This window comes from Atractosteus spatula, chromosome 13, assembly GCF_055471065.1.
Source record: "Atractosteus spatula isolate fAtrSpa1 chromosome 13, fAtrSpa1.hap1, whole genome shotgun sequence".
NCBI classification, from domain to species: domain Eukaryota; kingdom Metazoa; phylum Chordata; class Actinopteri; order Semionotiformes; family Lepisosteidae; genus Atractosteus; species Atractosteus spatula.
Window position 1 is genome coordinate 616476 of NC_142718.1, and position 16917 is coordinate 633392.

The 16917-nt window shown below is 51.5% G+C and overlaps 2 protein-coding genes across 3 annotated transcripts; both read right to left on the reverse strand.

Annotated features, from left to right (window-relative positions):
* Positions 1-8: 8 nt before the first annotated feature.
* On the reverse strand, positions 9-4949 carry LOC148821490 (heme-binding protein 1-like). Its single transcript, XM_088930952.1, has 4 exons — positions 4377-4949; positions 1855-1993; positions 1585-1765; positions 9-1168 (listed from the first exon to the last, which is right to left on the reverse strand). The coding sequence occupies exons 1-4, from the start codon at positions 4452-4454 to the stop codon at positions 991-993; spliced, it is 576 nt and encodes a 191-aa protein (XP_088787078.1). The 5' UTR covers positions 4455-4949; the 3' UTR covers positions 9-990.
* A 4211-nt stretch (positions 4950-9160) lies between these two features.
* On the reverse strand, positions 9161-11387 carry fmc1 (formation of mitochondrial complex V assembly factor 1). 2 transcript variants are annotated; one of them, XM_088930968.1, is made up of 3 exons: positions 11337-11387; positions 10846-11093; positions 9161-9539 (listed from the first exon to the last, which is right to left on the reverse strand). In XM_088930968.1, the coding sequence occupies exons 2-3, from the start codon at positions 10972-10974 to the stop codon at positions 9336-9338; spliced, it is 333 nt and encodes a 110-aa protein (XP_088787094.1). In that variant the 5' UTR covers positions 10975-11093; positions 11337-11387; the 3' UTR covers positions 9161-9335. The 2 variants fall into 2 exon arrangements, with proteins under 2 accessions (XP_088787094.1, XP_088787095.1); XM_088930969.1 differs by having other exon boundaries at positions 10846-11104; positions 11337-11351.
* Between the last annotated feature and the right edge of the window lie 5530 nt (positions 11388-16917).

Sequence of the window (16917 nt, forward strand, 5' to 3'; positions counted from 1 at the left end):
ATCAATCAATTACTCAACAATCAATTTATTTGCATCAGTGCTCTTCACAAGGTAGCTACAGCGCGCATTACAGATTTATACAGTAACGTCCTCCACAGGAGCTGGCCCCACCCATGAGTTACATCATTGTCCCATCCTTCAGCGCCACACTGCAGGCTCGAACCCGGACCTCCACAGCGCAATTCCTGAGCGCGGCGGTCCTAGCTTCGTGCCTGTCAGGCCCTGTAGGCTGCACCAGAGACCGCGCTGAGGTGTTAGGGTCTGATCTGTGTTGTGCCTGGCGTGGCGCCCCGGTTTACCAGCTCTGTGCACTAGTGTGTGCCCTGCGCACACTACCGCGGAAGATGAGAATCACGATTGGTCAGTCCTGATGCACAACTGGTATTGCCGCAAATCACAGAAAAATCACACTGAAAAAATAGATCTCAGAAATTGCAATAATAAAAATATATAACAGCATAAAATACATAACCCCAAATCTTCAATACAAACTGATATTTTACTTTCTACTACTGCTAATCCCACTAAATAACATTTGACACACATCCATTAATACAGAAGTATGCTGAAGTTAGAATGATTGTCACATCTTCACATTAAATTTGAAGAGAGAGAGTTAAACTACTTAATCATATGCTGGACTGTACTGTGTGTGGAGTTGTGTTAGTGTATCTGTGATTGTGTCAGTTGCTCTGTCCTGTGTGGTTTGTTAGGGTCCTCAAGTCCTCACTGATGTAACGCAGATAAGAGTCCAGTCCAGAGCAGATAGAGTCCAGTCCAGTCCACACCAGTCCTGTCCAGAGCAGATAGAGTCCAGTCCACACCAGTCCTGTCCAGAGCAGATAGAATCAAGTCCAGTCCAGTCCAGTCCTGTCCAGAGCAGATAGAATCCAGTCCAGCCCACAGCAGTGTAATCCAGTTGAAACACGGCTCCAGTCTCGCTCGCTTGAGTCCAGTCCAGCTGCGTCTCCTGAGGCTCCCCACACAGCTCTAGGGCTCCTCCTGGAGGAACCACACCTCATTGCGCCGGCCATACGGCTTCATGGGCGGGTCGTAGCCGCAGCACAGGTACAGCCCTCGCTGGTAGGGGGCGCTGTCTCCCAGGGCCGTGGCCAGACGCGCTGCCTGTGTCCGGTAGTCCACCTCCTTGGCAAACCCGCCGAACTGTCTGAGAGCAGGAGGAGAGAGAGAATGAGACAGGGGGAGAGAGAGAGAGAGACAGGGAGGAGAGAGTGAGACAGGAGGAGAGTTACAGTGAGACGGGAGAGAGTGAGACAGGGGAGAGAGAGTGAGATGGAGGAGAGTGAGACAGAGGAGAGTGAGTGAGACAGGGGCAGGAGAGAGTGAGACAGGAGGAAAGTGAGACAAGGGCAGGAGAGAGTGAGACAGGGGAGAGAGTGAGAAAGGAGCAGAGTGATGCAGGAGGAAGAGGAGGAACGGGAGGAGAGTGAGACAGGGAGGAGAGAGTGAGACAGGAGGTAGACGAGGAACAGGGGAAGAGAGTGAGACGGGGAGGAGAGAGTGAGACGGGAGATAGATGAGGAACAGGGGTAGAGAGGGAGACAGGGAGGGACGGACACTCACAAGGCGTAGACGGTCATTCCTGGCCGGTCGTCGATGCGGACACCCGTTTCCGTGGGAACGGGCGGACTCTCCTGGAAGCCGCTGGGGACGCGAAGCCCGAAGATGAAGCGACGCGTCCAGGAGCCGTCGTCTCGCAGGAAGGCGGTGATGCAGACTGGCGCCGTCATGCCCAGACCCTGCCCTGGCAGGACAGACAGACAGCACAGGCGGGTGAGCCACCGGGCGCCGCGGCCCGGCCCGGCCCGGCCCAGCGGACGAACCCGCGCTCACCTCTGTCGTTCGAGCCGCCCACGTATTTCAGCAGCTTCTTCATGCTCTCCCCCGCCACCTCGTCGAACCCCCGGCCCTCCGACTCCACGCTGGCGAAGCGCCCGCCCTCGTACCTGCGCACCTCGTAGCTCACGCCATCCTGAGAGACAGAGGGGTTAATACACACACTCCTCCTGCACACTCCTGTACACTGACACTGCACTGAGAGAGAGAGGGGTTAATACACACACTCCTCCTGCACACTACTGTACACTGACACTGCACTGAGAGAGAGGGGTTAATACACACACTCCTCCTGCACACTACTGTACACTGACACTGCACTGAGAGAGAGAGGGGTTAATACACACACTCCTCCTGCACACTACTGTACACTGACACTGCACTGAGAGAGAGAGGGGTTAATACACACACTCCTCCTGCACACTACTGTACACTGACACTGCACTGAGAGAGAAGGGTTAATACACACACTCCTCCTGCACACTCCTGTACACTGACACTGCACTGAGAGAGAGAGGGGTTAATACACACACTCCTCCTGCACACTACTGTACACTGACACTGCACTGAGAGAGAGGGGTTAATACACACACTCCTCCTGCACACTACTGTACACTGACACTGCACTGAGAGAGAGAGGGGTTAATACACACACTCCTCCTGCACACTACTGTACACTGACACTGCCCTGAGAGAGAGAGGGGTTAATACACACACCCCTCCTGCACACTACTGTACACTGACACTGCACTGAGAGAGAGGGGTTAATACACACACTCCTCCTGTACACTGACACTGCACTGAGAGAGAGAGGTTAATACACACACTCCTCCTGCACACTACTGTACACTGACACTGCACTGAGAGAGAGAGGTTAATACACACACTCCGCCTGCACACTACTGTACACTGACACTGCACTGAGAGAGAGGGGGGTCAATACACACACTCCTCCTGCACACTACTGTACACTGACACTGCACTGAGAGAGAGAGGTTAATACACACACTCCTCCTGCACACTACTGTACACTGACACTGCACTGAGAGAGAGGGGGGTTAATACACACACTCCTCCTGCACACTACTGTACACTGACACTGCACTGAGAGAGAGGGGTTAATACGCACATTTAAAATCTAATCTACATCTTTTCTTCCAGTGTTTTATTTATTGTATTGTTTTCAGTTCCAGTGATGAATAAGTCACTCAGCTCATTAAGTCTTCTGCCTCACTTTGCACATTCGTCATTTTTAATTGCACATGAGTGACTCCATTATCATCTCAATCAGTGTTGTTCCACAAACACTGTTACTGTTATGAGTGCCCAGTTTCCAGCCATCCCTACTTCCAAACAGAACAGGACAGGAGACACAGCGAGAGAGAGGAGATCACAGAGAACCCCTCAGTCATAAACACACAGCAGGACAGGAGACACAGCGAGAGAGAGGAGATCACAGAGAACCCCTCAGTAATAAACACACACAACAGGACAGGAGACACAGTGAGAGAGGAGATCACAGAGAATCCCTCAGTAATAGACACACACAGCAGGACAGGAGACACAGTGAGAGAGGAGATCACAGAGAATCCCTCAGTAATAGACACACACAGCAGGACAGGAGACACAGTGAGAGAGGAGATCACAGAGAATCCCTCAGTAATAGACACACACAGCAGGACAGGAGACACAGTGAGAGAGGAGATCACAGAGAATCCCTCAGTAATAGACACACACAGCAGGACAGGAGACACAGTGAGAGAGGAGATCACAGAGAATCCCTCAGTAATAGACACACAGCAGGACAGGAGACCTACAGAGATGATGTTTAATAGTCAGGTTCATTCCAGGTGTCTGAATTGTCACGATGTGTCTCTCTACTGGGTCTTTACTGTCATGCCTGCCTCATTAATTAGTAACCTGCATTAACGAGTGCTGACGCTGTACCATTGTCTTCAGGGTCGTTAGATGTCGGGTCACAGACAGCCTGTAATTGCCACGCTCGTGCCCAGAGGCTGTGCGCTACATTGTCTCAGAGACGGCAAGCTAACGAGAGTGTAATTAGAGAAAAGCATGATTAATTAACCCATTCCCATGAGTCTGCGGGGAAGTGATTAAATAAATTTGGCAACAGTACAGTTGCCTCAGTACACTGTAACCTAAGTACTTCAGTAAATTCAATATACTGCGATTTCAATACTATTTCAGTATAATCTCCCTTCAATACTACAGTCACTTCAACACACTGTCACTTCAGTACTACGGTAAAGTCAATTCAATACACTGTCACTTCCATACTACAGTAAAGTCAATTCAATACACTGTCACTTCAATTCTACAGAGAAGTCATTTCAATACGCTGCCACTTCATTACTAAAGTCAATACACTGTTTCTTTAATACTAAAGTCATTTCAATACACTGTCACTTCTGTACTACTGTACAGTCAATTCTACAGTCTGCTAATTTGGGGTTTGCATAACAAATTGACAGAAAAATCAAATTTACTCTCTCTCTCACCTTTGTCTCGGAGCTCAGCAGTTTGTAGGGTGTCTCTTCGTGCTGCCCGAACAGGGAGTTCCTGATCATGCCCAGCATGTTGCCAGGAGGAGCTGCCCGCGCTGATGAGAGAGGAGAGGGCTCAGAGAGAGACGGCGCTGTGCAGACGCGGCTCCCTGCCTGTCCTGCCCCTGGGCTCCGGCTCCGGCTGCGGCTCGGCGACCTGCAGTTGGCTGGTTCGCTCCTCGCCCCTGAGCCAGAGCAGGAAGTTGGGCAACTGTGGGAGTCAGGCTGGAGTTACAGAGCCAGCTCCTCCTCCACACACACGCGCACAGACTCACGCACACACACAGACTCGCATACCCTCCCACAGTATCACTCACACACACACACACTCATATACCCTCCCACAGTCACACACACACACTCACATACCCTCCCACAGTCACACACACACACACACATACCCTCCCACAGTCACACACACACACGCGCACAGACTCACGCACACACACAGACTCGCATACCCTCCCACAGTATCACACACACACACACTCACATACCCTCCCACAGTCACACACACACACACACTCACATACCCTCCCAGAGTCTCACTCACACACACACACAGACTCGCATACCCTCCCACAGTCTCACGCAGACTCACGCACACTCCCACGCACACACACACAGACTCGCATACACTCCCACACACTCACATACACTCCCAGTCTCACGCGGACTCATATGCACTCCCATAGTCTCACGCACACACACTCACACACACACATACACTCCCATACACACACAGTCTCACACACACTCACACAGACTTATGCACAGTGACTCACACTGCACACAGAAACACACACACAGTCCTGTGTGATTCCCATGAGAGCTCCTGTCACAGGATTAAGGGGACAGACTCCTGACAGGTCTGTCAGTTCCTGCAGCGCCCCTCAGAGTCCGGTGATGATTAATTATTTATGATTAATCAGCGTGTTTGGCTGCAGTTGTATCCACAGTGACCTGGATTAGCTGGGAAGCTGCTCACCGGACTCACTCAGTGTCTGTGTTGTTGTTGTGCTTGTGTAGTTGTGTTCTTTGTCTGGGGGGTCCATGCTGACTTCACGTTTGTGGAGATGAGTTCTCAGATGTCCGTCCGAGCTGGACACCCAAATAATCACACAGAAACAGCTCCAGTTCTGATCGGCCCGTCCAGTCCAGTGAGTCGCGAGCTACTCACCCAGCCTGCTCTAGAAAGAAACCAGGGTATCGGCTCCAACTGTATGTTCCCCACCCCCACCACCCTTGGTGTACAGAAGAGCCTTCTGTCCTGACTGGAGGACCTCATCCAACTGTGTCTGGAGAGGAGCCAGGGTATCGGTGTTAGCAACATGGCTGGGCGGCTTGTTCCCCCCTCCCACCACTCTCTGTGTACAGAGTTGCCTCCTGTTCTCCGCTCTTGGTCTAGAATGCAACGTTACACCATTGCAGAGTAACAGTGGACCTGCTGGTGAAACAAAAACTAAACACTGATCCTGCAGGGTGTACAGGTGTGGATATATGTCATTTCCAGACCTGACTCTTCCCCGTCTCTCCCATGGACACTCAGGACAGGGAAGGTTTCTCTGCAACGGTTCTCTCCTGCCTGTCTGGGCCCAGCTGAGCTGGAGGCTGTGGTCTATTTCCACTCCCACTGCAGGCCAGCTCTGGCGCGCCAGTCTGCAGTCGGTCCTGCAGGCGCCTCTGGTACCAGCCCTGAGCCCTGGGCTCAGGGACAGGAGCCAGTCCGCTCTGTCACTGACAGCTCTGGGGAGCAGGGCCTGTCACTTCAATCCCAGCTGAGTGTGAGCTGCCTGAGCAGAGCTGAGACTGACACACACACACTCACATACTGACACACACACACTGTCACTTCAATCCCAGCTGAGTGTGAGCTGCCTGAGCAGAGCCGAGACTGACGCACACAGAGACACACACACTGTCACTTCAATCCCAGCTGTGTGTGAGCTGCCTGAGCAGAGCTGAGGCTGACACACACACACTCACACACAGAGACACACACTGTCACTTCAATCCCAGCTGTGTGTGAGCTGCCTGAGCAGAGCTGAGACTGACACACACAGAGACACACACACTCACACACACACTGTCACTTCAATCCCAGCTGAGTGTGAGCTGCCTGAGCAGAGCCGAGACTGACACACACACACTCACACACTGTCACTTCAATCCCAGCTGTGTGTGAGCTGCCTGAGCAGAGCTGAGACTGACACACACAGAGACACACACACTCACACACACACTGTCACTTCAATCCCAGCTGTGTGTGAGCTGCCTGAGCAGAGCTGAGGCTGACACACACACACTCACACACAGAGACACACACACTGTCACTTCAATCCCAGTTGTGTGTGAGCTGCCTGAGCAGAGCCGAGACTGACACACACAGAGACACACACACTCACACACACACTGTCACTTCAATCCCAGCTGTGTGTGAGCTGCCTGAGCAGAGCTGAGGCTGACACACACACACTCACACACACACTGTCACTTCAATCCCAGCTGTGTGTGAGCTGCCTGAGCAGAGCTGAGACTGACACACACACACTCACATACTGACACACACACACTGTCACTTCAATCCCAGCTGAGTGTGAGCTGCCTGAGCAGAGCTGAGACTGACACACACACACTCACATACTGACACACACACACTGTCACTTCAATCCCAGCTGAGTGTGAGCTTCCTGAGCAGAGCTGAGACTGACACACACACAGAGACACACACACTCACACTGTCACTTCAATCCCAGCTGAGTGTGAACTGCCTGAGCAGAGCCGAGACTGACACACACGCACTGTCACTTCAATCCCAGCTGAGTGTGAGCTGCCTGAGCAGAGCTGAGACTGACACACACACTCACACACACACTGTCACTTCAATCCCAGCTGTGTGTGAGCTGCCTGAGCAGAGCTGAGGCTGACACACACACACACTCACACACACACTCACACAGACAGACACTGTCACTTCAATCTCAATTGTCTGTGAGCTCACTGAGCAGAGCTGACATGGATACACACTGACACACAGAGCTGGGATATAGTGACACAAAGACACACATCCAATACACAGAGAGACATGCACACACACTGACATACACACACACACGGAGACACTGGCTCTGTCCTTGGCCTTTGACAAAATAAACTTTTTGCACACGCACTGCAACTAAAAACTGTTAACATTTAAACTGTAGGTACAATGATTATCCAACACGTGTATTTAAGTCAATTTTATTGTACTGTAGTGTCCAGTATGTCTGTATTAACCCCTCTCTCTCTCAGTGCAGTGTTAATGTACTGGAGTGTCCAGTCAGTGTGTCTGTATTAACCCCTCTCTCTCTCAGTGCAGTGTTAATGTACTGGAGTGTCCAGTCAGTGTGTCTGTATTAATGTCAGTGTCTCTCTGGTGTAGAGGGAGGGTCCTATCAGGTCAGACAGAGTGAGGCAGGTCCTTATCAGCTCACACAGCCATACAGAGGAAGGGGTCAGATACTGGGAGAGAGATACTATACAACACAGCAGATACTACATACTGTGTCTGTTATATCAATTGCAACAGCCCCACCCCACAGAGCTGGGACACAACCATTCACCACTACACAAAACTATACCGATATATTTCATCATATATCACTAGAAAATGTATTATGCCACTAGACAGCACTACACACCACTTTTTAACACTACAACTATACTGATGAAGCACACAAATCATAAAGGCATCTTGACTGCTGTCGACTGGGAGTCTGACTGACAGCACTGTAAACCCTGGAGTGGATCAGACTGCTGCGCACTGGGAGTCTGACTGACAGCACTGTAAACCCTGGAGTGGATCAGACTGCTGCGCACTGGGAGTCTGACTGACAGCACTGTAAACCCTGGAGTGGATTAGACTGCTGCGCACTGGAAGTCTGACTGGCAGCACTGTAAACCCTGGAGTGGATCAGACTGCTGTGCACTGGGAGTCTGACTGACAGCACTGTAAACCCTGGAGTGGATCAGACTACTGCGCACTGGGAGTCTGACTGACAGCACTGTAAACCCTGGAGTGGATCAGACTGCTGCGCACTGTGAGTCTGACTGACAGCACTGTCACACCTGGAGCGGATCAGACTGCTGCGCACTGGGAGTCTGACTGACAGCACTGTAAACCCTGGAGTGGATCAGACTGCTGCGCACTGGGAGTCTGACTGACAGCACTGTCACACCTGGAGCGGATCAGACTGCTGCGCACTGGGAGTCTGACTGACAGCACTGTCACACCTGGAGTGGATCAGACTGCTGCGCACTGGGAGTCTGACTGACAGCACTGTAAACCCTGGAGTGGATCAGACTGCTGCGCACTGGGAGTCTGACTGACAGCACTGTAAACCCTGGAGTGGATCAGACTGCTGTGCACTGGGAGTCTGACTGACAGCACTGTAAACCCTGGAGGGGATCAGACTGCTGCGCACTGGGAGTCTGACAGCACTGTAAACCCTGGAGTGGATCAGACTGCTGCGCACTGGGAGTCTGACTGACAGCACTGTCACACCTGGAGTGGATCAGACTGCTGCACACTGGGAGTCTGACTGACAGCACTGTCACACCTGGAGTGGATCAGACTGCTGCACACTGGGAGTCTGACTGACAGCACTGTAAACCCTGGAGTGGATCAGACTGCTGCGCACTGGGAGTCTCGGTGGACTTATCTGGTGGTATTCGCCCATTAAACAGATTAAACCCGAAATCATCTCCATGCTGCTTTATCTTTATTAAAGACACAATAGGGCAATTCGACACAGGCTGCCCCTCTTCCAGAATCAGTCTCTCAGCACAGGCTGGAGCCCGTCTCACCAGTGCTGCTGTCCGCCTGTCTCACCCTCCTCCTCCTCGAGAGTCTCTGTCCGTGGCGCCCCCCGCCCCTCACTCCTCCCAGCCCTTGCCCCCGGGCTGCGCGGGCAGCCGGAGCCCCACCAGACCGGCAGCCTCCTCCGTACTGCGCTCCCCCCTGCCGTGATACAGGGCGTGCAGAGAGGAGTGCAGACGCACGCTGGACAGCAGGCACAGGTACGAGCTGGCTGAGTGCAGAGACTCCTGCTGGGCACGACACAGCTTCTCACTGGTCACCTGAGAGAGAGAGAGGGGTTAATACACACACTCCTCCTGCACACTACTGTACACTGACACTGCACTGAGAGAGAGAGGGGTTAATACACACACTCCTCCTGCACACTACTGTACACTGACACTGCACTGAGAGAGAGAGAGGGGTTAATACACACACTCCTCCTGCACACTACTGTACACTGACACTGCACTGAGAGAGAGAGAGGGGTTAATACACACACTGCTCCTGCACACTACTGTACACTGACACTGCACTGAGAGAGAGAGAGGGGTTAATACACACACTCCTCCTGCACACTACTGTACACTGACACTGCACTGAGAGAGAGAGGGGTTAATACACACACTGCTCCTGCACACTACTGTACACTGACACTGCACTGAGAGAGAGAGGGGTTAATACACACACTGCTCCTGCACACTACTGTACACTGACACTGCACTGAGAGAGAGGGGTTAATACACACACTGCTCCTGCACACTACTGTACACTGACACTGCACTGAGAGAGAGAGGGGTTAATACACACACTGCTCCTGCACACTACTGTACACTGACACTGCACTGAGAGAGAGAGGGGTTAATACACACACTGCTCCTGCACACTACTGTACACTGACACTGCACTGAGAGAGAGAGGGGTTAATATACACACTCCTCCTGCACACTCCTGTACACTGACACTGCACTGAGAGAGAGAGGGGTTAATACACACACTCTTCCTGCACACTACTGTACACTGACACTGCACTGAGAGAGAGGGGGGTTAATACACACACTCCTCCTGCACACTACTGTACACTGACACTGCACTGAGAGAGAGGGGTTAATACACACACTCCTCCTGCACACTACTGTACACTGACACTGCACTGAGAGAGAGAGGGGTTAATACACACACTGCTCCTGCACACTACTGTACACTGACACTGCACTGAGAGAGAGAGGGGTTAATACACACACTCCTCCTGCACACTACTGTACACTGACACTGCACTGAGAGAGAGAGGGGTTAATACACACACTCCTCCTGTACACTGACACTGCACTGAGAGAGAGAGGGGTTCATACACACATTCTTGTTAGTCATGTTTATAATATACATATAAGACACGCTTCCCATCGGTCTGGCACGTCACAGTCCACTTACACACCGCGCTCTGTGATTGGCTCTCTCAACTATCACTCACGCCCACTCACTGCCCTGCAGGAAGGTGATTGGGTATCACCGTGTCCTTGGATAGGGGACCAGGTTTCCGGATCTCGGCTTTGACATTTTCTGCTGAAACTAAGTCGCCCTTCTTACCTGGTTCTTGCGGAATTGTTCCAGTAGGTATCTATAAACTATACTCTGTTGGTAATTCGGCCCCTTGGCCGCCCGAATCTCCTTCAGTATCCCGCGGCAGACCCGCAACGGCGGAGCCAGAGACGCCATGTTGGATCCCCGAGCTGGTTTCCACGGCGATCGACGAGTTGAATGTCGAGCTGATCGAACAGCGGCCTGGCCGTCCAGCGCCGAGTGTCGAGCAATCGAGCGGCAACTGGGAAAACAATCTATCGCCGAGCTGCGATCACAGAACGACACGTATTTTCTTTTGTTCTTTTTTTATTTCCTCAATTTAATAGCGAATGACGTAGAAACCTCCACCCCCTATTGGTTTAATCTAATTTGTTTAACATCTTAGGCCATGACAGATATTAAAGATATACATTCAGGTGATGTACGGATTTGTATTAGTAGTAGCCGTGCTGCTGATAGCAGAAATGCAGTTATACACAGTCTTTTCACGCACTTACAGGTTCACGATGGTCGTTCCTTCGCTTACCAGCGCGTCCTGCGGGTTTAAGGGTGCAGCTCACCAGCGCTGCCGCCAGAGGGAGACACTGCGTGTCTGTGAGCCGCCCGCCGGGCCGTGACGCGCAGTACCGCCGTCTGTCCACACGAGGGTGCTGGTGGGTCCCCGCACAGTCACCTACCGCGACCTCGTGTGTCATTCAGAAGGTGCAGCGACATCGCGATGACAGGGGACGGGAGAGGGGGTCGCCGGGGAAGGGAGACCGCAGGAGCAAGACGGGTCGACAGGAAAGGTGTCGCTCCAGAGCTGGATTAATGAGCACGTCAGAGAAATTGAGCCTCTTGCCGGTTTCTCATGAGAGCGCAGCTGCTGTCCCCGCAGCGTGTGCCTCAGCGCCGCAGCCCGCGCAACCCGACCCGCTCACTGTGAAAAAGACTGACCACAGTATGCCTGAACATTTCATATTTCACAGCTGATTGAGATCTCAGCCAACCGCTGTCGGCTGTGAAAGAGTCTCGGCTCAGTGTTTGTTCACGGCAGGCCGGGGTCCGCTGGCGGTTTCCAGTAAAGTGTCTCGGTCTCAGTGCACTGATTACTGTAGTGTCTCGATCTCAGTGCACTGATTACTGTAGTGTCTAGATCTCAGTGCACTAATTACTGTAAAGCGTCTCGATCTCAGTGCACTAATTACTGTAGCGTCTAGATCTCAGTGCGCTAATTACTGAAGTGTCTATATCTCAGTGCACTGATTACTGTAAAGCGTCTCGATCTCAGTGCACTGATTACTGTAGTGTCTAGATCTCAGTGCACTGATTACTGTAGTGTCTCGATCTCAGTGCACTAATTACTGTAGCGTTTAGATCTCAGTGCACCGATTACTGTAGTGTCTAGATCTCAGTGCACTGATTACTGTAGTGTCTAGATCTCAGTGCACTGATTACTGTAAAGCGTCTCGATCTCAGTGCACTGATTACTGTAGCGTCTAGATCTCAGTGCACTAATTACTGTAGCGTCTAGATCTCAGTGCACTAATTACTGTAAAGCGTCTCGATCTCAGTGCACTGATTACTGTAAGGCGTCTCGATCTCAGTGCACTGATTACTGTAGTGTCTCGATCTCAGTGCACTAATTACTGTAGCGTCTAGATCTAAGTGCACTAATTACTGTAAAGCGTCTCGATCTCAGTGCACTGATTACTGTAAAGCGTCTCGATCTCAGTGCACTGATTACTGTAGTGTCTAGATCTCAGTGCACTAATTACTGTAAAGCGTCTCGATTTCAGTGCACTGATTACTGTAGTGTCTAGATCTCAGTGCACTAATTACTGTAGTGTCTAGATCTCAGTGCACTGATTACTGTAAAGCGTCTCGATCTCAGTGCACTGATTACTGTAGTGTCTCGATCTCAGTGCACTAATTACTGTAGCGTCTAGATCTAAGTGCACTAATTACTGTAAAGCGTCTCGATCTTAGTGCACTGATTACTGTAAAGCGTCTCGATCTCAGTGCACTGATTACTGTAGTGTCTAGATCTCAGTGCACTAATTACTGTAAAGCGTCTCGATTTCAGTGCACTGATTACTGTAGTGTCTAGATCTCAGTGCACTAATTACTGTAGTGTCTAGATCTCAGTGCACTGATTACTGTAAAGCGTCTCGGTCTCAGTGCACTGATTACTGTAGTGTCTCGATCTCAGTGCACTGATTACTGTAGCGTCTAGATCTCAGTGCACTAATTACTGTAAAGCGTCTCGATCTCAGTGCACTGATTACTGTAGTGTCTCGATCTCAGCGCACTGATTACTGTAGTGTCTAGATCTCAGTGCACTAATTACTGTAAAGCGTCTCGATCTCAGTGCACTGATTACTGTAGTGTCTAGATCTCAGTGCACTAATTACTGTAAAGCGTCTCGATCTCAGTGCACTGATTACTGTAAAGCGTCTCGATCTCAGTGCACTGATTACTGTAGTGTCTAGATCTCAGTGCACTGATTACTGTAAAGCGTCTCGATCTCAGTGCACTGATTACTGTAGTGTCTAGATCTCAGTGCACTAATTACTGTAAGGCGTCTCGATCTCAGTGCACTGATTACTGTAGTGTCTAGATCTCAGTGCACTAATTACTGTAGCGTCTAGATCTAAGTGCACTAATTACTGTAAAGCGTCTCGATCTCAGTGCACTGATTACTGTAGTGTCTAGATCTCAGTGCACTAATTAGTGTAAAGCCTCTTGATCTCAGTGCACTAAGTACTGTAAAGCGTCTGGATCTCAGTGCACTGATTACTGTAGTGTCTCGATCTCAGTGCACTAATTGCTGTAGTGTCTAGATCTCAGTGCACTAATTACTGTAAAGCATCTCGATCTCAGTGCACTAATTACTGTAGCGTCTAGATCTCAGTGCACTGATTACTGTAAAGCGTCTCGATCTCAGTGCACTAATTACTGTAAAGCGTCTGGATCTCAGTGCACTAATTACTGTAGTGTTTAGATCTCAGTGCACTAATTGCTGTAAAGTTTCTCGATCTCAGTGCACTGTAGAACTCTTCGATCTTCGGTGCTTGAATGATTATATAGCGCCTTGATTTGTATGGACCCTCTGTCCACTCTGACAGTCCCTGGACCTGACTGACCTGTTGTGGATCAGGGAGTGTCTGTGCAGAGAGACTCTTCAGTTTCTGGTTGCGAGACAACCGGTCAATTTTCATGCTCTTGCAGTCTGTGGAAACTGTGGAGCGTGAGCTGGAATACCAGTCATTACAGCTGGAATACCAGTCAGGAGAGCTGGAATAAAGGTCAGTAGAGCTGGAATACCAGTCAGGAGAGAATACTGGTCAGGAGAGACAGAGCTGTAAGAGTCCAGGATATCGGCTTCAACAGCATGGCTATACTGCTTGTTCAATGCTCCCACCACACTTTGTGTAGAGATGTGCCTGCTGCTCTCAGTTCTATAGAGTTTGCCCCTGCTGTATTGGGTCTGCACACAGTTCTAGTTGACTGATTTCTGGACCAGGCTGACAGGCCAGTAACAGTGAGGTCAAGGCTCGAACCCGGGTGACCTGGTCAGGAGGCTGTTGTGATCAAGCAGCGCCGGACAGGCCCTGCAGCTCAGAGGGCTGCACACAGGCTGGCTGGCGCCGGTTCAGTCTGGTTTCAACTGGTTTGTCAACCGCAGCGTTCCTGTCAGCGGCTGGAGGGGAAACCTGGAGTGGAGTTTCTATAGAGACACACACACACTAATACACACACAGCACCACACACACACACCAATACACACACAGCACCACACACACACACTAATACACACAGCACCACACACACACACTAATACACACACTCACACACAGCACCACACACACACACACTAATACACACACAGCACCACACACACACACCAATACACACAGCACCACACACACATACTAATACACACACTAATACACACACTCACACACAGCACCACACACACACACTAATACACACACAGCACCACACACACATACTAATACACACACTAATATACACAGCACCACACACACACTAATACACACACTCACACACAGCACCACACACACACACTAATACACACACTCACACACAGCACCACACACACACACTAATACACACAGCACCACACACACACTAATACACACACAGCACCACTCACACACAGCACCACACACACACGCTAATACACACACAGACTGAGTAATACACACACTAATAGACACAAAGACTGACTAACACATACACACAGCATCACACATACTCTACACCACTCACACACACTCACAATCCTCAGAGCTGGTGCTGACACACTGGTGACACAACTCCAGGATGAGAAAGCCACTCCTGTGTGTCTGGTGTTCAACTCCCAGGACCCCAGGACACAGCTGTACCCCTGGGGTACCTGACCCTGTTTGTCCCAGCAAACCCAGCTGGACAGGCAGGAGCCCCACCTCTGCTCAGCTGACACCCCTGGGAGTGAGAGTACCCCCAGAGTCTCCCCTGGTTGTTCAGGGGTGCAGCAGGAGTCAGGGATATGAGGGTGACTCTCTGCTTTCCTTGGGTTCCTGAGCTTTGGGGCGCAGCAGGAGAGGGGACAGACAGGAGACCAGAGAGACCAGTGAGGGCTGTGAGGTGGGGAGCCGTGCAGAGTCTGACAGGAGAGCAGCAGGAGGTTGAAAACCTGCCGGGAACCAGTGCAGAGACTCCAGGACAGGAGTGATGGGATCACTTGTACTGGACCTGTCGGGCTCCAGGCTGCTGGATTCTGGGCAGACTGGAGATTGTTCAGTGAGGGTTCAGAAACCCCAGCGAGCAGGGCGTTACAGTAGTCAACACGAGGGAAGAGTGAAGTATTGACCAGCTTTTCAGCACCAGTTAGCAGCAACATCGAACGCAGTCTGGCAACATTTCCGAGGTGGAAGAACGATGTATTTATAATACTTTACAACACTCAGCATGGAAGGGTCAAAATTCAAGCCAGGATCGATTATCACCCATTCATTCTTCAACTGTGATTGAAGTTCACGCACCGTGCCAGTGAACCCAGCGGACATCCTCAGAACCAACAGTGAACTGTGCCCCAGAGGACACCGGTAAACACTACTGAAGGGCAACTATAAGTGAGAGCAGGAGGCACGTCTCTACACAGAGGGTGGTAGGAGAGTGGAACGAGCTCCCCAGCCATGTGGTTGAAGCCGACACCCTGGACTCTCTGAATAATACAGCCCGTGTTCAAGCCCCCGTCGCCGACAGGGACGCAGAGAAAGGCCGATTCACGAAATCCGTGAACCCGCACCACACCGCCTGCAGGAGCGGCCCCCGCCACGTGACCCGCGTGCCTGGGCGTCAGCGTGGCGGCCAGCTCGTGGTGACCTTTGAACTGTGACGTGCGCGCAGCCCTCGAACCGCGGCCCAGCGGCCTGTGCAGCGCCGCCGAGAGACTGTGGGCCAGCGGACGGGCTGGGCAGCTCGAGGTCGCCGGACTCCGTGGAAATGTTTTCCCTTGAAAATAGATATCAAGTTAGCCCCAGCGTCCGGAAATAAATAAAGATGGCATCCGTGCATTAGTTTAATTATAAATTGCGCCGCCGGCTGTTTGCTGATGAATTAATTGAATTGCTTTCAGCGACCCGCGGGCACGTGACCGGCCCGGGCTGCTGACGTACCCCGGGCGCGCGGGCACGCGGGGCGATTGCGTCACAGGAGCGCGGGTCTCGAGACGCTCGCACGCGTTTTTAACGTTTTTCCCACCAAAAAACCGTTTTTTGAAAACTGAGCGCCGAACCGGACCAAACCGGACCGGACCGGACCAGACCAGACCGGCCCGGCACGCAGCGGAGCTCGCCGTCTGCCCCGGCACTGTGTGTGCCAGGCTCGGTTCGGGACCGGCGGCCGGACTCGGGTGAGTTTGTATTTCTATCGTGAGAAAACCGGAGTCCGAGAGCCGCCTGAGAAGTGTAGAGCTGGAGTAAAGCTGTAGTACTGTTGTCGTACTGTACAGGCCTGTGAGTACTGCTGTAGTACTGTTGTCGTACTGTACAGGCCTGTGAGTACTGCTGTAGTACTGTACAGGCCTGT